Source organism: Balaenoptera physalus (genome assembly GCF_965194825.1).
Source record: "Balaenoptera physalus genome assembly, chromosome: 4".
Lineage (NCBI taxonomy): Eukaryota > Metazoa > Chordata > Mammalia > Artiodactyla > Balaenopteridae > Balaenoptera > Balaenoptera physalus.
This window is the reverse complement of record NC_138891.1, coordinates 11,259,627-11,281,098: the sequence shown is the minus strand read 5'-3', so window position 1 is coordinate 11,281,098 and position 21,472 is coordinate 11,259,627. Positions and strand designations below refer to the sequence as shown.

The window sequence follows — 21,472 nt, the reverse complement described above, 5'->3', positions numbered from 1 at the left end:
GTTGGAAGGTCTCCTGCAGAGGCGGGGGGTGGCTCTGTTTCACCGTGGGGACAAGGACACTGGCAGCAGAAGTTCTGGGAAGTATTCCTTGTCATGAGCCCTCCCAGAGTCTGTGATTAGCCCCACCAAAGAGCCCACCTAGGCTCCAGTGTTGGGTTGCCTCAGGCAAAACAACCAACAAGGAGGGAACACAGCCCCACCCATCAACAGTCAAGTGGATTAAAGTTTTACTGAGCTCTGACCACCACAGCAAGAGTCACCTCTACCCGCCACCAGAGCATCCCATCAAGCCTCTTAGATAGCCTCAACCACCAGAGGACAGACAGCAGAAGCAATAAAAACTATAATCCTGCAGCCTGTGGAACAAAAACCACGTTCACAGAAAGACAGACAAGATGAAAAGTCAGAGGGCTATATACCAGATGAAAGAACAAGATAAAACCCCAGAAAAACAACTAAATGAAGTGGAGATAGGCAACCTTCCAGAAAAAGAATTCAGAATAATGATAGTGAAGATGATCCAGGACCTCGGAAAAAGAATGGAGGCAAAGATCGAGAAGATGCAAGAAATGTTTAACAAAGACCTAGAAGAATTAAAGAACAAACAAACAGAGATGAACAGTACAATAACTGAAATGAAAACTACACTAGAAGGAATCAATAGCAGAATAACTGAGGCAGAAGAATGGATAAGTGACCTGGAATACAGAATGGTGGAATTTACTGCCGTGAAACAGACTAAAGAAAAAAGAATGAAAAGAAATGAAGACAGCCTAAGAGACCTCTGGGACAACATTAAATGCAACAACATTCGCATTATAGGGGCCCCAGAAGGAGAAGAGAGAGAGAAAGGACCTGAGAAAATATTTGAAGAGATTATAGTCGAAAACTTCCCTAACATGGGAAAGGAAATAGCCACCAAAGTCCAGGAAGCGCAGAGAGTCCCATACAGGATAAACCCAAGGAGAAACACGCCGAGACACATAGTAATCAAATTGGCAAAAATTAAAGACAAAGAAAGATTATTGAAAGCAGCAAGGGAAAAATGACAAATAACATACAAGGGAACTCCCATAACGTTAACAGCTGATTTCTCAGCAGAAACTCTACAAGCCAGAAGGGAGTGGCATGATATACTTAAAGTGATGAAAGGGAAGAACCTACAGCCAAGACTACTCTACCTGGCAAGGATCTCATTCAGATTTGATGGAGAAATCAAAAGCTTAACAGACAAGCAAAAGCTAAGAGAATTCAGCACCACCAAACCAGCTTTACAACAAATGCTAAGGGAACTTCTCTAAGTGGGAAACACAAGAGAAGAAAAGGACCTAAAAAAACAAACCCAAAATAATTAAGAAGATGGTCATAGGAACATACATATCGATAATTACCTTAAACGTGAATGGATTAAATGCTCCAACCAAAAGACACAAGCTTGCTGAATGGATACAAAAACAAGACCCATATATATGCTGTCTACAAGAGACCCACTTGAGACCTAGGGACACATACAGACTGAAAGTGAGGGGATGGAAAAAGATATTCCATGCAAATGGAAATCAAAAGAAAGCTGGAGTAGCTATACTCATATCAGAAAAAATAGACTTTAAAGTAAAGAATGTTACAAGAGACAAGGAAGGACACTACATAATGACCAAGGGATCAATCCAAGAAGAAGATATAACAATTATAAATATATATGCACCCAACATAGGTGCACCTCAATACATAAGGCAACTGCTAACAGCTATAAAAGAGGAAATCGACAGTAATACAATAATAGTGGGGTACTTTAACACCTCACTTACACCAATGGACAGATCATCCAAAATGAAAATAAATAAGGAAACAGAAGCTTTAAATGACACATTAGACCAGATAGATTTAATTGATATTTATAGGACATTCCATCCAAAAACAGCAGATTATATGTTCTTCTCAAGTGTGCACGGAACATTCTCCAGGATAGATCACATCTTGGGTCACAAATCAAGCCTTGGTAAATTTAAGAAAATTGAAATCGTATCAAGCATCTTTTCTGACCACAACACTATGAGATTAGAAATGAATTACAGGGAAAAAAACGTAAAAAACACAAACATATGGAGGCTAAACAATACATTACTAAATAACCAAGAGATCACTGAAGAAATCAAAGAGGAAATCAAAAAATACCTAGAGACAAATGACAATGAAAACACAACGATCCAAAACCTATGGGATGCAGCAAAAGCAGTTCTAAGAGGGAAGTTTATAGCTATACAAGCCTACCTAAAGAAACAAGAAAAATCTCAAGTAAACAATCTAACCTTACACCTAAAGGAAATAGAGAAAGAAGAACAAACAAAACCCAAAGTTAGCAGAAGGAAAGAAATCATGAAGATCCGAGCAGAAATAAATGAAATAGAAACAAAGAAAACAATAGCAATGATCAATAAAACTAAAAGCTGGTTCTTTGAGAAGATAAACAAAATTGATAAGCCATTAGCCAGACTCATCAAGAAAAAGAGGGAGAGGACTCAAATCAATAAAATTAGAAATGAAAAAGGAGAAGTTACAACAGACACCGCAGAAATACAAAGCATCCTAAGAGACTACTACAAGCAACTCTATGCCAATAAAATGGACAACCTGGAAGAAATGGACAAATTCTTAGAAAGGTATAACCTTCCAAGACTGAACCAGGAAGAAACAGAAAATATGAACAGACCAATCACAAGTAATGAAATTGAAACTGTGATTAAAAATCTTCCAACAAACAATAGTCCAGGACCAGATGGCTTCACAGGTGAATTCTATCAAACATTTAGAGAAGAGCTAACACCCATCCTTCTCAAACGCTTCCAAAAATTTGCAGAGGAAGGAACACTCCCAAACTCATTCTATGAGGCCACCATCACCCTGATACCAAAACCAGACAAAGATACTGCAAAAAAAAGAAAATTACAGACCAATATCACTGATGAACATAGATGCAATCTTTTTTAAATATCTTAAATAGTTTATAATAAAATTTTTTAAGACAAATTGAAAAAAAACCACTAAATGCAGCAACACTAACCTATCAAGCCCTCAGAAAGATAAAGCTATTTCTTTACGGATTGTGGGATGCATTGGATAGCCTACAGAACTTTCTAAAGGTTACCTAATTATAATCTGCAGATTCAGAATATTCACTTACTCCTTCCCTCTTCCTAGAAATCTGCACACCATTCCTCAGCCCCAATACATGTGCACACGTGCACACACACGCACACATACACACACACCGGCAGTCTTATTCATCTTTCAAAACCAAGCTCAAATGTCACCTCCCTGACTCCAGCCTGCTGGCAAATCGCTCCCTGTGCTGTGCTCCCTCTGAACTTTGTCCATTTATTTCAATAAATATCTGGGATTTGTTAAGACTGTGTCTTCATCACTTATATACACTCAGCACCTAGAACAGTTCCCATCTTGCCTCTTCCCTTTTTTTCTCCCTTCCTTCCCTCTTCCTCCCTCCCTTTGTTTCTTTCAGTTCCTGCACCTGTAGCCTGGGAGCACAGCCCCAAACCATGGAGTCCTCATTAACTCCTCTCCCATATGCCCACCCTAAATCCAGACTGTCAGGAAATCCTCTCAGCTCTGCCTCTAAAGCTGCATATTCAGAAACTGATCCTCTCTCCAGCCCTACTGCAAACAGCCCGGGTTGAGCTGCTGTCATCTTTCTTGCCTGATTACTGCAACCTTCATGGGTGTCCCTGCTTTTAACCTTTCTCCCTGTGGTCAAATCTCAACACATATCCAGGGAAATCCTTTGAAAACCTAAGTCACCTCTGCTCAAATCCTTCCAATGGCTCCCTGTTTCACTCAGAGGAATGTTCTATACACAGATTCAGAGGCACTCTTGGGTAGATTGGTGCCCCCTAGGCCATTATTTTTTGATAAATGGAGGACCAAGCCACCTGGGTTCACTTTTACATTTTAGTGACAATTATATTTTTAACTCATTTGTATTAAAAATATAATCAGAACAAACAGCATAAAACTAAACATTTGGCAAATTTTGTAGAATGAGTAAAACCAGATCATGGGCACAGTATTTGAAGGGGACTTGGTGTAAGACCTCTGAGAACTCATGAGTGAACTGGTCTGGGAATGCAACCCATGACCAAGGTGGGGACAGAGGTGGTGGGAACGTTGAATCTTTCAAAACGCACAGCCACAAAGATTCATTTAGATTGTGAATTGCTCAAACATAAGAAACAAGTTTAGGTTGGAATATTTGGACAAAACATGATCTTCTTTAAGGAGTCATTGTGTCTTCAGGCTCAGGATATTTTAGGCCAACGTATCAGGTAGACAATATTCATCATTTCACTTCCTAATGCCTCTGTAATATGCCGTACCTGCTGTTTCTGCAAAACATGTACACAGGACCTCATCACTCTTGGCCAGTGGCAGAATAAACACATCCATAGACCTTTCAGTATCCATTCTTTCTTTTTTTTAATATATTTATTTATTTATTTACTTATTTATTTATTTGGTTGAGCCAGTTCTTAGTTGCGGCATGTGGGATCTTTGTTGCGGCATGTGGGATCTTTGTTGCGGCATGCAAGCTCTTAGTTGCAGCATGTGGGATCTAGTTCTCTCACCAGGGATCGAACCCGTGCCCCCTGCATTGGGAGCATGGAGAGTCTTAGCCACTGGACCACCGGGTAAGTCCCCTCAGTGTCCATTCTTATGAGTCAGAAACTACCAGACAGAATTCTGTGATGGCCTGGGGGCTACACACTCAGGCGCCAAAACAAAAAAAGAATCCTTCTCTATTTTGTATGCCCTGGGCTTGTTTCTTAGCCTCTGAAGATCCATACAAAAGAGAATAAAAATGTGATAGATTTTTCCCCTGTAGATCTTGTGGAATAATTCTCAGCCAATATTTAATTTTTTCACCCCACACCTAGTAGTCTTCACCATCCCTATGTTTGCTCAGTGAAGTTAAATGTAGACATAACCCCAGTTATCTAAAAATTGCACACAAAATCTAATCCCAATCAATTTCATAAGACCTGTCCTTGAAGTGCTTTATAAAAATAAATACTTTCTTGAACTCTAGTAAATTATATGCATACTGAAGTATTTAGGGAGAAGTGTACTGATGTCTATAATTTACTTTAAAATGCATTTTAAAAAGATAGATTAATGGGTGGGTAGAAGGATGGATATGTGATTAAATAACTATATTAAAATGTTAATGGTGAATCTCGGTGATAAGTATATATGTATTCTCTGTGAATTTTTAAAATTTTGCTATATGTTTGAAATTTTTCATAAAAAATCTAAATAATCACCATAAAAAAGAACGAAACGCCATTTGCAGCAACATGGATGGACCTAGAGATGATCATACTAAGTGAAGTAAGGTAGACACAGAAAGACAAATATCATATGATATCACTTATATGTGGAATCTTAAAAAAAAAAAAAAAGATACAAATGAACTTATTTAAAAACAGAGAGGAAGGAATCAAACCCCCAAGATGGCGGCGGCATCGGAGGAGCGGATGGCTGAGGAAGGAGGCGGTGGCCACGGCGACTGCGGCTCCCCTTCCGCCATCGGCTCTACCCAGCGACTGCCCCCAGCGACCCCGCCCCAGCCCCTGCAGCCGGGGTCCCAGGCGCCCCCAGCCTCGGCGCTGGCTCCGGACCAGCTGCCTCAAAACAACATGCTCATGGCGCTGCCCATCGTAGCCATCGAAAACATCCCCAGCTTTATGTCCCAGGACGAAATTAGCCAGCTCCACCTCGTTTGTAAAAGAATGGACTTGGTCTGCCAGAGAATGTTGAATCAAGGATTTCTAAAAGTGGAGAGGTACTATAATCCATGTCAGAAACAAGTTAAAGCACGACTCCCTAGGAGAGAGTCAGAAAGGAGAAACCATTCATTAGCTCCTCATGCAGACATCCTCGCTGCTGTTGAAACAAGGCTGTCTCTCTTAAATATGACTTTCATGAAGTATGTGGACTCCAATCTCTGTTGCTTCATCCCAGGAAAGGTGATTGATGAGCTTTATCATGTGTTGAGATATGTCCATTCTACCAGAGCCCCTCAGCGAGCTCATGAAGTACTTCAAGAGTTGAGGGATATTTCCTCCATAGCAACAGAATACTTTGCTGAAAAGATTGTTCCAGTTCTAAAGAGGAAAGTACCAGGATCAGATGTATCTGCAAGGCTCATGGGCTCTCCTCCAGTTCCAGGACCTTCTGCAGCCCTGACAACAATGCAACTCTTCTCCAAGCAAAACCCTTCAAGACAAGAGGTTACCAAACTCTAGCAGCAGGTTAAGACAAATGGTGCTGGGGTGACTGTTCTCAGGCGTGAAATTTCTGAGCTTCGCACCAAAGAGCAAGAACAGCAGAAACAGCTTCAAGACCAGGACCAGAAACTGCTAGAGCAGACCCAGATTGTAGGTGGACAGTAGAGCAGACCCAGATCATAGTTGAACAGAACGCACGGTTGGCAGAGCTGGAACGCAAACTACGAGGAGTAATGGAAAGTGCAGTAGGAAACTCCTCAGGGTCTGGGCAGAATGAAGAGTCCCCTTGGAAACGAAAAAGGCCGCAGAAGCCATAGACTCTCCTTAGGAAATCTAAACATCTCCGAAATAGAAAGTAAACCAGAATGTGCTTCTAGCTCCAGAGGAAGACCTGACTTCGTAGCTTGAGCAGTTCTGCATATCAGGACACTGTGAGCAACATGGTGTGCCTTAGCTCTAGGCTTTCAGAACACAACTTAAACTTGAACTCTCATGGTTGGGACAGTTTTTCCTGCTTCTCCTGGTTGAACTGATGCACAGAATCCTTTTCTTTGCAATAGATTTGTACTAACCAGACCTATCCTATCGTGTTTTGAGAAGTTAACTTTATTTCTGGGCAGATAATGTTTAAAGCAAGTTTATTTGTTTCTGCATATATGCACATCACATAAGGATCTTAAACCAGTCTTGACAGACTAGAAGTTTAATACATAAAATGTCCTGTTCACTTGAAAGAAAAGACCTACTTTTTTTTTTTTAATTAATTAATTAATTATTTTTATTTTTGGCTGTGTTGAGTCTTCATTTCTGTGCGAGGGCTTTAGTTGCGGCAAGTGGGGGCCACTCTTCATCGCTGTGTGCGGGCCTCTCACTATCGTGGCCTCTCTTGTTGCGGAGCACAGGCTCCAGACGCGCAGGCTCAGTAATTGTGGCTCACGGGCCCAGTTGCTCCGCAGCATGTGGGATCTTCCCAGACCAGGGCTCGAACCCGTGTCCCCTGCATTAGCAGGCAGATTCTCAACCACTGCGCCACCAGAGAAGCCCAAGACCTACTTTTTAAATGGACAGTATCTTGTTTTTAAAAAAGAAAAGTTGACTTTTTGTTATAAGTGACATTTGTCTGGAATGTCTGAAAAGTAGTCAATGCATTTTGGTATTGAAGTAATGGGTAACTAAAACGGACTTCCATAGTATTGACTGTAGAAGGTATCTCTACAGTATTGACTATATATTTTTATAAACTACTGGCAAGGGACTTACCCAGTTGTTATATACATGTTTTCGGTTCTCTTTTGGGGCCATGTCCTACATTTGCATGGATGGATGCATGCACTGCCTAGTCAACTCACTTAGAAAGCTCTTGCACTGGTATTGATCTTGAACCTCTACACTTCTCCACTTTTTAGAGCAGCGTCTTAGTTCATTTCAGTGCTTAACATCTTCCACCACAACAGCTTGCCTCTAGGGGCAGGGTGGTATTTGTATGTCCATTTGTCCTCCACTTTTACAAGAATAAGAGGGTATTAAAGCCCATTGTTTTATCTATTCCCTGTAGGGTTCAGGTACACTGGCTAAGGCAGAACCCCAAATTCTTTACCTTGAAACCAGACTTCTGGTAACTAGTATTCTTCCTTACTCACCACTGTGTATGCTCATTGATCAAATGTGGTCATGGCCAGTGGTGTGAGTAGGAAACCCAACCTGTGGGATGCAGTTTTGCTATTGAAAGAAAGTTCACTGAAGAAAATTATACTATGAAAAAGCATTTTGATCACTTCATTTCTGGAGGATGACCTGAGGGAAGCATTTTAATATTAATTTCAAGCTTTCCTTATCCTGCAACTTTAAACAAAAGCTTTAATTTCGTTTGCACTCCTGTTTTGAGCTTGTAACTGGAAAAGCATGTCTTGCACTGTTCAACCTTCCAAGTGGTCACTTTAACAACCTCCAAATTGTGTACAGTGGTTATTTTCCCCAGTTGTATATTTTTGAATATACAAAATATACAACAATTACTGTCCTAGTTTTACTTTAATGTACTAAATTATGTAGTCATTATTTGCCTGTTAGTTCTTTTAAACAACTGTTGCCTTGGGCTTTAGTTCTTTAAAGTAAACTTAGATGTAGTATAGAATACTATCCCTTTCCAGGTGAGAGTTTGACACCTGTATAAAACCTGAGGTTTTAGTAAGTACCTTAGTTGAATAAAAGCACAAGGTCACTACTTTTTTTATCTGTCCAACATGACATGGTTATGCATCCTTTAGATTAACCTCACCAAATGAAACTTTTTCTTGTCCACTTTTAACACTGTCCTTACATAATATTGTCCTTAGATTTTGATCAATTCTTTGTCTAACTTTGAAACTCCATTTACAATGTAGTATGTTTTCAATGAAAAGCCATAAAATAACATCCAAGTGTTTCATGGTTTGTTGGGAAGGTAATTTTAAAATAAACAATTTCCAAAAAAAAAATAAAAACAGAAAGAGACTCACAGACAAAGAAAACAAACTTATGGTTACCGAAGGGAAAGGGGGAGGGAGGGATAGGAGGTTGGGATTAACATATACACACTACTATATGTAAAATAGATAAACAACAGGACCTACTGGATAGCACAATATTTTGTAATAACCTACAAGGGAACAGAATCTGAAAAAGAATATTTATTTATTTATTTATCCACCCTGTGATCTTTTTTAAAGGAATCATTGTGTCTTCAGGCTGTGCTGTATCCCTAAAACTAACATGACATTGTAAATCAACTATACTTCAATTTTTTTAAAAATCTAAATAATCATTTATTTATCAAAATTGTGTATAGTATTCAAATGTAAAGGGAAAATGGTAGTCAAATTATATGAATCCTGGCAAGCTAGACAGAAGAAAACAACTCCTGTTTCTAACTCAAAATTCCACTATTGCCCCTGGGTATGCTCTGGGTGGGAGTCATTTTTTACCTGTGTTTTCTATCTCTTCTAAACTTGTTTGTTCAATAACTCTTTAAGTGTTTTCTTCTTCCTTTGGCCTTACCATTCTAACACTAAGCTTCATTTTAAAAGTCTCTCAACGATTTGCACTGGTGAAATAATTTATGGAACTCACGTGAGTCCCCATAAGTCACTTTCCCTGTCCACAGAGATGGTAAATTCCAGGTGCAATCTCAAAATATTTCACATCTTCCTACTCAATAAAAGTTCAGAGAATTACAGACCCCTTTTTAACGTAGTTTTCATTTTAGAGGTTACTCTTTCTCTGTATATCTAACAGATATTATTTGGGGTTTTTTCTCTGTGTCTTTATCCCCATCTCTATTTCTCTCCATGTCTTTGCTGTCTGAGGTCTCCCAGTCTCTATCCGTTTCTCCTCTGTCTGTCTATGTATCTCTGTCTCTCTCTGCCTGGAAATGAAAGAAAAGCAGTGCATTTGCAAAAATAGATGGAAACCAGCTAGAGTTCCCACTTATATAAAAGTATCCCTGGGAACAGGAATTTCATCTTACCTGGCCAAAACTTTCGGCCTGGTCCTTTCAACTTCTCCTGCTTACCTTCATTCCTTAAGAAGCTGCTTAAGCCTCATGAATTCCCTAGAGTGCAGGAAGGCCCAAGGGCACAATGACACTTCAGCCTTTCCAGTGTTTAATACTCTCCTTGGGGAAATGAAGGGGGTGAGGGGAGGAGCAAACACTGTGTTTATGGGGACTGACACAGCCCTAGTGCTCACGCATGTTTTCTTGCCATTAGATAAAAATGGTCCTTCATTCTGTCAACACTGGTCTCAAAAATGAATACAAAAACTTGCCAGGGAGAGCATTCTCAAAAAATAGTAATAATATTAATAAAGTAATATAAATGAAACTAGCCTTTTTAATTTTAATTGGAATTTCCTAGAAGAAAAATTTATCATAATTATTCCTATTTCGTTGATTTACTCTCCACCTAAAATCTCTAAACTATAAGCTCCTTGAGAGCAGGGTGTGCTTACCATTCATCTTTGTGTCGCTCATATCCCCTAGCAAAGAGTCATACATATTAGGTCTCAAAGCAGCATGTGAAATGATTGGATGGATGGATGAATTAATTGATGAACTGAGCAATGACAAACACTCCCTACACTGATAATCTTTACTCAGTCAGGGTAAAACTCAAGTGTCTGTAATCATCTTGGAAGCTCTAAACTAGCCCACACCAACCAGATTAGAGATCAGGATGGAGTCAGAGGAAATATAGAAGTATTTATAGAAGTGTATGCATGATTGAGCATAAGAATCAAGCTGCCATAGCATGAGACCTAACAATAATATGAGTTTAAGAACAAAGATGGTCATTTCCCTCTGAGATAGTTCAGTCCAAGGTGGGCATTCCAGGTCAGTAAGCGGCTTTCCTCCACACAGTCATTCAGGGACCCAGGCTAATGCAGACACACCGTATTCAACATGTGACATCTGAGGCTTCTGTAAGTAGCACCAGGGTAGCAAGCAGGAAGTGTGAACAAGCTAAACCCAGAGACTTTCTCCTAAACAAAGTGAAGCAGAAGTCGTTCACATGCCTTCCACCTACATTTTGCTGGGCAGAGCTGAGTGTCACAGCCACACCCTGCAGCAGGGAGGGCTTGAGATTTGATTTTCAACTAGGCAGTCGTGTGCCCAGCTCAACTCCATTACAGTGGAAGGAGGAGAAGGATGGATGGGGGAGGGGTGTCAGCTACCATTCACATCACATTTGTAAACATGTTCATCACCGTTATCTAAATCTGAAGACGCAACTTGGAATCGAGTGTTGTTTAGTTTTTGGCATAAGTATTTGAGGAAATGGAGTCAAATGAGGTTTCCTGAAGGAAAAAAAAAAAAAAAACTGTCAGAGAAGGACAGTCTATCATTAACAGAGTTGAATTCAAGCTTCTGTATTTTTCCAGGATTGTTAAATGTGACATAAAACCTAGAGAGCCTTCTACACAGAGGATAACCTCCAAAGTGATAGGCTAGTTCACGCTTCACCAGCTGTCCCTTAATCATTCATGATGTGGGGACAACAGGGGCAAAGTCACCTTCGACTTGGAAGTAGGGTCACCTCGCAAGTAGCTGAGAGGCAGCAGGTGCTGACTAAATGTTCTGATTCCCTCAGGAAGATAATCAAGCTCTCATATGTAAAATTCTTCAGCAAAAACGGTGACACTTGGATATTGAATGCCAACCCATGCTTTCAGTCTCCTGTTCCCTCTTCGGTTCAGAAGCCATCCACACATTCTCCCCTCTGACTCACCCACCCAACAGCATTCCCTTCCTGTAAGCTCCCCTCCACTCCGTAGGGCAGCAGCTTAGACCCCAAGATGACTTGAGGCTCAATGTCTTGAACTCCTTCCAACACTGACCCTGTTAGGTAGTAAGATCCTTATTTCTTCTGCTACTTCAGAGTACTTCCCACTCTGCTCGGCTCTGGATCCTCTCCTTGACCTTCAAGCCATCTTCCCACTTCTCCCACAGGGAGAAAGCTTTCCATCTTAGTTCCCTGAGACGAGGACTTGGGTGTAGGCAATTTATTTGGAAAGTGATCCAAGGAAACAAGTGGGGGGATATGGAAAGTAAGACCTGAGGAATAAACCCAAAAGTGTGCCTTCATGAAAGCTACTTCTGCAGGCAACTGGGGTTAAGTCCCTCTGGAGACCCTCTGAGAAACCGAGAATGACCCTCAGCACTGCTCCAGGGAGAGGCAGTTGCCTTAGTCACCAAATGTCGTCCTTCAGTGGGTGAGGACTGCCCCTGGTAGCAGGATGAGGAAGCCCCCCTAGTGAGGGAGGAAGCCCCCCTAGTGAGGGAGAAAGCCCTTGGGCGGAATGGGAGGCTGTGCGCATGCTCAGGAACTGTCCACCTGCCACAGGTGAGCTCATAGGTGCACGGAGGGGACTGGGGCACGGCATCAACGGCGTCTTCCCAGCTTCTTCAAAGAAAAATCTCCTCACTTAAAACCTCAGACTCCCCCTCCCACTGACTGTTCTCACCATGAGTGGAACCAAATTCCTCAAATCAAAGTTCACAACACTTCGCCTTTGCTCTTGCAAACGTTTATGCCAAAATCCACTATTGAGCTCATCGTGGAGTACTGGGTTAGTTTCCTTCCATGATGTTTCCATCACTAAATTGTGAGCTCATCAAGGATAGAAATTCTATCTCTTTTGTAATGATTGGCACATAGTAGGATTTCAACAAATATTTGCAGAGAGAATAAATGGCAAATAATCGCCTCAATAATATACCTCAACTCCAAAAGACCTTCTCCAATTTCTCCTTGTAACTGACAGGACATTTCCTCTTAGCTCACTCCTTGTTGTTTGACTACAAAACTATTCTGTTATTTCAAGAGAGACCCTGATCAAGTGTATATCTGATAAGTCTCAGAAGAATCTCTTCTGAGAAGCTATGGGGGGAAAAATGCTTTCGTTAACAAAAGAACATGAGAAAACTTGTTCTCTAAAATCACAGACTATCAGAAACTTTGCTGTTTGCTATCACATTTAGTGAGAATGAAACACCTCATTCTTGCCTGAAGGACCTAAGTTCTTTTAATACAGAAAAATAGCCTCAGTTTCCAACCCAGGTGCAGAGCTTCAGATAATGGTTTTGCACACAACATTCCACATTTATCTTAACTTGGTCATTCCCAAGGAAACAGGACCCTGGATTGTCATCTCAGCCCAAGCCTGGTGTCAGCCTCTTTATACATGGCCCTGCCTTGCTTTGAGCCAGTAGAGCACTGTTTTGTTGAAATTTTACCTGAATCCCACCCCTCCCCCAAATACTATAACCAGCCTGTGTCTTCCTTTGTCCGGTGAGGCACTCCAGCATTCCTCATCCCTCCTTGCTCAGCAAGTTAACCTAACTTTGTATTCTGTGTCCTTGGTGGTCTTTATCAAGTGGACTTTATCACCTGTGCCAATTTGTTTGTAGCATAGATTTTTTAAATTGAAGACTAGTTGATTTACAATATTGTGTTAGTTTCAGATGTATAGAAAAGTGATTCAGTTACACATATATTTTTTTCAGATTCTTTTCCATTATAGGTCATTATAAGATATTGAATATAGTTCCCTGTGCTATACAGTAGGTCCTTGTTGGTTATCTATTTTGTGTATAGTGATGTGTATCTGTTAATCCCAAACTCCTAATTTATCCCTCCCCATGCTCTCCCGTTTGATAACCATAAGATTGTTTTCTATATATGTGAGTCTGTTTCTGTTTTGTAAATAAATTCATTTGTATTACTTTTTAGAGTCCACATATAAGTGATATCACATATTTATCTTTCTCTGTCTGACTTATTTCAGTCAGTATGATAATCTCTAAGTCCATCCGTGTTGATGCACATGGCATTATTTCATTCTTTTATATGGCTGAGTAATATTTCATTGTATATATACCACATCTTCTTTATCTATTCACCTGTCAGTGGACACTTAGGTTGCTTCCATGTCTTGGCTTTTGTAAAAAGTGCTGCTATGAACATTGGGGTGCATGTAACTTTTGGAATTCGAGTTTTTGTATTTCCCATATACATACCCAGGAGTGGGGTTGCTAGATCATATGTTAGTTTTATTTTTAGTTTTTTGAGGAACCTCCATACTGTTCTCCACAGTGGCTGCACCAATTTACATTCCCACTAACAGTGTAAGAGGGTTCCTTTTCCTTCACACTCTCTCCCACATTTGTTATTTGTAGACTTTTTAATGATGGCCATTCTGACTGGGGTGAGGTGATATCTCATTGTAGTTTTGATTTGCATTTCTCTAATAATTGACAATGTTGAGCATCTTTTCACGTGCCTGTTGGCCATCTGTATGTCTTCTTTGGAGAAATGTCTATTTGGGTCTTCTGCCCATTTTTTGATTGGGTTGTTTGTTTGTTTGTTTTTTGGTATTGAGTTGTATGAGATGTTGGTATATTTGGGAAATTAAGCCTCTGTTGGTAACATCATTTACAAATATTTTCTCCCAGCTCGTAGGTTGTCTTTTCATTTTGTTTATGGTTTCCTTTGATGTACAAAAACTTTTAAGTTTGATTAGGTCCCATTTGTTTATTTTTGCTTTTATTTCTTTTGCCTTGGGAGACTGTTCTAAGAAAATATTGCTACAATTTGTCAGAGAATGTTTTGCCTGTGTTCTCTTCTAGGAGTTTTATGGTGTCATGTCTTATATTTAGGTCTTTAAACCATTTTGAGTTTATTTTTGTGTATGGTGTGAGGGACTGTTCTAACTTCATTGATTTACATGTGGCTGACCAGCTTTCACAACACCACTTGTAGCACAGATTAATTTATCAAGGTTGCTGTTCTGTACCATGAAAAGTACCTAGGGTTCGACACAGAGAAGACTGGGCAGGTAAACTTCAGTCAGGAGCTCAGTCACAATTTTTTTTTAATTTATTTATTTTATTTTATTTATTTATTTATGTCTGTGTTGTGTGTTCATTGCTGTGTGCAGGCTTTCTCTAGTTGTGGCAAGCAGGGGTGACTCTTCGTTGCAGTGCGCGGGCTTCTCATGGTGGTGGCTTCTCTTGTTGTGGAGCACGGGCTCTAGGCATGTGAACTCCGTAGTTGTGGCTTGGGGGCTGTAGAGTGCAGGCTCAGTAGTTGTGGCACACGGGCTTAGTTGCTCCATGGCATGTGGGATCTTCCTGGACCTGGGCTCGAACCCATGTCCCCTGCATTGGCAGGTGGATTCTTAACCACTGTGCCACCAGGGAATCCCTCAGTCACAATTTTTTAAAAGACCTACAGGCTTCCAGGGTATAGTGGTCTTTTAAGAAGGGCAAGTTTATATAGTGGACCTGACCTAGAGGAGAAGGGGTAAAGGGAGCAATCATGACAACATGAAACAGCTGCCCACCTGGAATGGTGACCACCCTCCTTACAGGAAAATTCCATCGACCCTCAGCTCCAGTGAGAGCTGTACCACAGAACACAGTCCTCATGCAATGATTGGCCAGGGAATCAGCATGTGACCCAAGCCGAGCCAATCAAAATCCTCCCTTGGGTTTTTTCCTAACACCTCTGGTTATGAAGCTTTAAAGGTATAATGCTGAAGTTGCCTGTTGCCATGGCTTCTGTTTTGAGAGGCAGTCAGCTCCCAAAACACAGAGGAAAGCAGAAATGAAATCCTGAGGACATTCAAGGACCTGCCCTTTCCACTTTCTCTTCTTTCCTTCCTTCCTTCTTCCGTCCTTCTTTCTTTCTTTCTTTCTTTCCTTTCTTCTTTCTTTCTTTCTTTCTTTCTTTCTTCCTTCTTTCTTTCTTTCTTTCTTTCTTTCTTTCTTTCTTTCTTTCTTTCTTTCTTTCTTTCTTTCTTTCTTTCTTTTCTTTCTTGTCAGTACATTACCTACCTTGCTTAAGCTAGCTCAATTATGAATTTTGGTCATTTTTAACTCAGAATAATCCCTATGACTTTCACATAGACCCCATGTAAAACGTTTTCCAGGATCCTATGTTATACTTTCTTACTTGAGCTTTATTCCATCTCTGCAGATGCAAGCCTGCACTTTTTTTGTCAGACAATGAACACCATATAATTCAACATCTATTCCTATTTTCTTCTGCTACCAGGAATCCAAAACCAAATACAACATCCAGCTGCAGCAAATGTTTGTACGTTCACAGAATTTAGCCCTGGAAAGGATCTTGTGAATCATCTAGTCAAACCTTATTCTTTTGCAAAGAAAACTTGAGGTCCAAAAAGGTGATGCAATTTGCCCAAGGGACGCATAAGCAATTAATAGCCATTTTCTTGGGTAACTGATCACATCTCTCACCCTACTCTCATTATATTCTCCCTGACCTTTTATTTGAAAACTGCATCAGTAAGAGTGTCTCCATTTTCATCTTCACTGATGGGAGGGCAGATGGCAGAAAATGAGGGATGATCCCAGGAAAATAAGGAGGGAAAGGGGCAGAGATAATGACATTTAACCAAGGAATTAATACTATTCAGACACTACAAAAGCCTGGAAGTTTACCTAAGAGACAGAGTTCACAATGATTTCAGGAAGGGAAGGGATTATAAAGGAGCCAGGGAGAAGGACTTGTACATTGGCAAGAGAAGATTTTGACCTGTCCTGTGCTCAGGAGTTCCTAAAACATTTCAGTGCTCTAAAAACTTAAAGACATTTACTCATGCTTAATAGAATGAAGGAAACAATGCTAGTCACAAATGTGTAGCTTAGTGTATTCAATCAGAACTGTGTAAAAATCAGGCTGTGGAAGAATCTCAGATGTAAGCAACCCTTCACACACCCTTCGTGGGTGAGAAATGACGAGAAGGCAAATTATGCAATAAATGTAATCTGTGATTCAGAATATCTTTGTGGGATCTTTGAGAGATAAGATGCTAGCAGCAATGAAGAAGAGGGGTCACTGTCAACTCCATGAGCCAATATGAGACTCCATCAGAAGAGCATGTGCTTATTAGTGGACAAACTAGCTTCCATTGGTAACATCAGACTCATCTCCCTCTCAAACACCTCTTGATCTGGAAGCTGGAGGAGATACTTAGGACCACAGTCTTGTTCCCTACCCCCCAGCCCCTGTAAACAGAGACATAAAGGCCTCTCATTTGGGGCCAGACAGGAAGGCATCAGGGTTTGAAAACTGTTTCCCTCCATCCTCACCCCCAAACTGGATCCCTGCAGAGACGAAGAGCCCCAGTCATCACCACCAAATGCTGGCTGAGTATCCACAGTGGGAACAGCACTCTCCTGGCCTCTTGAAATCCAAGACTAATCCCAAAATCTATGTTCCTTGGAAAGACATGATTGATGCACCCACGACAAAGAGCAGACAAGAAGGGATTGAGAAACCAAACATAAACCAACAACAACAACAAAAAATAATTAACCTTTGTACAGCCAAAGCTGGGGCTTTTTGGTCATTTGTATGATATCATTTTCACATCTATACCCAGAATGTTCAGTAATTCTGTTACACAACTTCATCAAGTTTCAGGGAAACAGGTCCAAACCCATTGTGGAAGAGAGAATTGGCTTTGTGTCTTCACCTGGAAAATCACATGTTTAACATTTAATTGGATAGAACTTGTAGAAGGAAAAATAGCATTCCTTGTTCCAAAAAAATTGCTCAATTTTCATATAATGACTAGTTGATTACAACAAGGTCAAGAGGTCATAGTCAAGGCATCAATTATCCCAAGGTTGGCCATAGATTCATCCTCTTGTGGCAAACATAGTTTACAGTATTAAGTGATAAACACTGCTCTCTGTAATAAATATTCTAACAAATGTAGTTCCTTATAACACAAACTAATGGTCTCAAAGTTACTAGTCAATAGTCTTTCTAAGGTTTATATTAAGTAAACTTTTGACTATTCCAGGAAACTCTGCCTTTGTAGAAAACTGACTTAGCCCAAAAATCAACTTTCTGGCAAAAAGATACACGTTAAAAATAAGTTTAACCCCTGACATTCTTTAACAGTTTGGGGTATACATAACCAAGCTGTGTGTATGTATGTAAAAGAAAGAGACAGCCAGCCAGAATAAATGTGATGAAATTGCCCCTGCTCCAAAAATAAAAAAACAAATAAGTTTAACCCCAATTTTTTTGCAACTGGCATATAAGTATTTTCTAATCTTCCTAATCTATGTAAAGCAGTGTTTTGCCTTCTCAAAAGCACTTGCATTGACAACTTACTATTCTTTCAAATTTACTGCTATGGAAATTATTAAACTTAATTTTAATCAAGGCTGATTAATTCCTACACCGGCCAGATAGAGCACAGCGAGTTTTCCCATATCCTGGATGTGATGTGGTTGGTATATTCTTTAAAACACTTTCCCACAGTATAGCATGTGGATTGTAGTTTTCAAATGCACCCTAGGAGCAGTGGATTGCCCTAATGTGATGCTCAAGTAGCATTTAATCAAAAGGTCACACACTAGAGATGGCTACAGCCAGTGCTTCAGTTGTCTCTATCTTCAACCAACAGCAGGCATTTTGTTAATTAGCATAAGGACCACTGGAAATGGAATTTCTCTGGTGAAATCCATGATGTTCTAGATGGGTGGATTTGCCATAAACACTTTTAGAAACACTCCCATTACAGGGTATAAGAATTTAACAAGCCTAGTGTACTTTGGGAATATTCCGCTGAGTCTTGCTTCTCAAAGATTCTGTGTTCAAGCCCTGATTTGGAAGGATTCTTGATACCCTCACTCACCTAAGTAGTGAGCCAAAGCCTGAGCCTAGAACACTGTCACATTGGCCTCTGGAGAGTCATTCTTTCACGCAAAGAATGTCTTGTTTCTATAAGACAAATAACTAGCCCTTTCTTCCTCTTGCCAAGCAGGAGGTCTGTAAACTAATTCTAACCCTAACCCTCTGCCTGTTTTTGCCTGCTTATGTCTAACTGGGTACATTCAGTCTGAGACTTGCTATCTTCTAACATAATAGCAAAGACATATTTAAATATGTAGCTCTAGCTTTTAATGATTGGACATTACAGATATGAACCAAAAACTAAAATAAAATAAAAACAAAGAGCCTAGTAATTGTGAACAACCACATCAGCATAGGTCAGGGTGTGGTACTGAGGCATCTACCTTTTTTCTGTGGATTGATTTTTCTCTGCTTAGTTACAATAAGAATTTAAACAGCTTATAATAAGAAGGTACCTTAAATAATAAACACAGAACAAAAAGAGACAGACCAAGTGACAAAAAAGCAAGAAAGGAGGAAAATAAATCAAAAACCACTGGCTGAGTAAAGGAATAGCAGTTGAGCATAGAACTTGGCTCTGAGCTTCCAAACAGGGAAGCCTTGTGTGGCTGGTCTAGAATGGTGTCTTAAAACAATCCTGGTCCACCCCAGTGGGGATGCACCCAAACAGAGTGACACTTGGCAGCCTTGTCGTGCTTATGGCCTTTATCCTGAACTGCTCACCTCAACGTTTCTCTTATGCCTTTGACTAGTTTCCCGTTTACTGCCTCAGCTTCCTCCTCAGACCTAAAAATGCCCGATACATTTTGCCGAAAGCAAATTTGAAGGTTATCATAATTCTTCTATGAATAGCTAGTAAGCACATTCAAAGTTTTATTCAATTCATTAATGCAGAAACGAGCAGGAAGACAAAGCCAGTCCCAAGAGGCTTTGAGAAATTTGGTTTGTACAGTCAGTGGAATAAAGGCAAGCTGAAATAGGAGTGCTAAATCAGATACAAGGCTGATTAACATCCTACAAGGCAATAAAACCTTAATCTTTGGGATTATCTTCTCCACTGGACAAGAAAAAAAAATGTCCTTTCTCAGTTTAATACAACTTAATCTCTGACTTTTCAGAGCTGTAAAACAAATGGGATCTAATCAAATTTCAAATAACAAGTCAAAGTTCTATTCCCTGGGATTCAGATGACCCTGAGGCAACCTTATTAGAAAATGCCCTAGCGTGGCATTAAAATGTCAGGTAATCCTCTTTTTACTTTATTCCCAACTTTTAGATAATTTTCCTGAACTGCTTCTTTTTTTTTAACTTTAATCTACAAGTAACCTGCTTTCTCTCTGACTGCTCAGCTGTGAACAGAAGCAACTCCCCCTGACATACACACACACACCATTGCCACCCCTTGCAACTGGGGCATATTCAGGAGGTTTGCACTAGCCATCCTGGTGGCCCTTATATATTACTTAACTTTCTTTGGTCAACAGTAGGATGCCAGTTCATGGGTGAAGCAAAAATTGTCCAGACACAGCAAGGAGATCGCAAACGTTGGTATACATAGAATCTTCTAGGGAATTCTGATTCCGTGAACTTGGAGTGGGGTTCAGATATCTTTAACCGTCGTCCTCAAGGGATTCTTGCTTTTCTACCTTCTAGTCCATAAGCTGTCCCATCTCCTGATTTGCTTACTTCACTTGTTGGTTCCTGGGAATTTGCAAAGATTTATAAACATATATTTGCTATCAGCCTGTCCTTCCCCAATTCTTACTTCACATGTTGGTTCCTGGGAATTTGCAAGACGAAAAAGATTTATAAACATATATTCGCTATCAGTCTGTCCTGGCCCAATTCCCACCCTGGTGGGAGGAATCAGCACTAAGATTCTTTGTCCCTCCCCCGGTCAACCTCATGAACTAAATGAAAACCCACTGTTTCAACACAACTGAGGAGGATTCAGCTGGGTGTCTGGGGAAGAGACAGCAGAGGCCATTACCTGGGTTGAGAAGGGGGGCAGAAATGTCCTGAGCCTCTCCCTGTGTGCCCCCTGAGCCCCAGGAGATGGCGGCCTGTGGTGGAGGCCTGACCAGGGCAAATCTGAAGCCCAGGGCAGCCCAGAGGGCTGCTTCTCTGGTTTGCTGGGTGCAGGTAGGAGAACCAGCCGTGTGGTGGCCACCACTGTGGAACCAGGGAGCAGTGGCCCAAGTGGAGGTACCTTGGACTCAGGACCCCCTCCTGCTCCAAGCTGAGGATTCTTATTTGACCCTGTGGAGATGAGAAGAGAATCCCAATAATGTCTGAGGTTGAATTTCCTACCAGCCAGGTAGAGGCAAGTAAAGGTAAATCCTTGGAAAACCCCATCACACTGAGAGAAAAAGACACAGAGAAGAACTTTAGTGTAGTCATCAAGAGCAGGGACTCTGGGGCCTAAAGTTCTGTTTTAAATCCTGGCCCTGCCTCTTACTAACTGTATGTCCCTGGGCCAATTTCTTTCTTTTTTTTGATTCTATTGAAGTATAGTTGATTTACAACATTGTGTTAATTTCTGCCATACAGCAAAATGATTCAGTTATACATATATATTCTTTTTCATATTCTTTTCCATTATGGTTTATTACAGGATATTGAATATAGTTCCCATGCTGTACAGTAGGTCCTTGTTGTTTATCTATTTTATATATTGGGTTGGCCAAAAATTTCATTCAGGTTTTTCTGTAAAATGCAATATAATAGTTTGCATCTGCTAATCCCAAACTCCCGATCCATCCCTCCCCCACACTCCCTCCACCTTGGCAAGCATGTCTGTTCTCTATGTCTGTGAGTCTTTCTGTTCCATAGATAAGTTCATTTGTATCGTACTTTAGATTCCACATGTAAGTGATATCATATGGTATTTGTCTTTCTCTGACTTCACTTAGTATGATAATCTCTAGGTCCATCCATGTTGCTGCAAATGGCATTATT

The 21,472-nt window shown here is 40.5% G+C and overlaps 1 protein-coding gene across 2 annotated transcripts; it reads left to right on the top strand.

Moving 5' to 3' along the window:
• Nucleotides 1-2,983: 2,983 nt before the first annotated feature.
• LOC309659497 (F-box only protein 28-like) lies at nt 2,984-6,475 on the top strand. Of its 2 annotated transcripts, XM_082459351.1 has the most exons (2): nt 2,984-6,038; nt 6,235-6,475. In XM_082459351.1, exons 1-2 carry the CDS (start codon nt 5,523-5,525, stop codon nt 6,256-6,258), a joined length of 540 nt encoding a protein of 179 aa, XP_082315477.1. In that variant the 5' UTR covers nt 2,984-5,522; the 3' UTR covers nt 6,259-6,475. The 2 variants fall into 2 exon arrangements, with proteins under 2 accessions (XP_082315477.1, XP_082315476.1); XM_082459350.1 differs by having other exon boundaries at nt 2,984-6,475.
• Nucleotides 6,476-21,472: the final 14,997 nt, after the last annotated feature.

Coding starts and splice junctions, on each gene's coding strand:
- LOC309659497 (XM_082459350.1), top strand. CDS start 5,523: ATGGCGGCGGCATCGGAGGAGCGGATGGCTGAGGAAGGAGGCGGTGGC.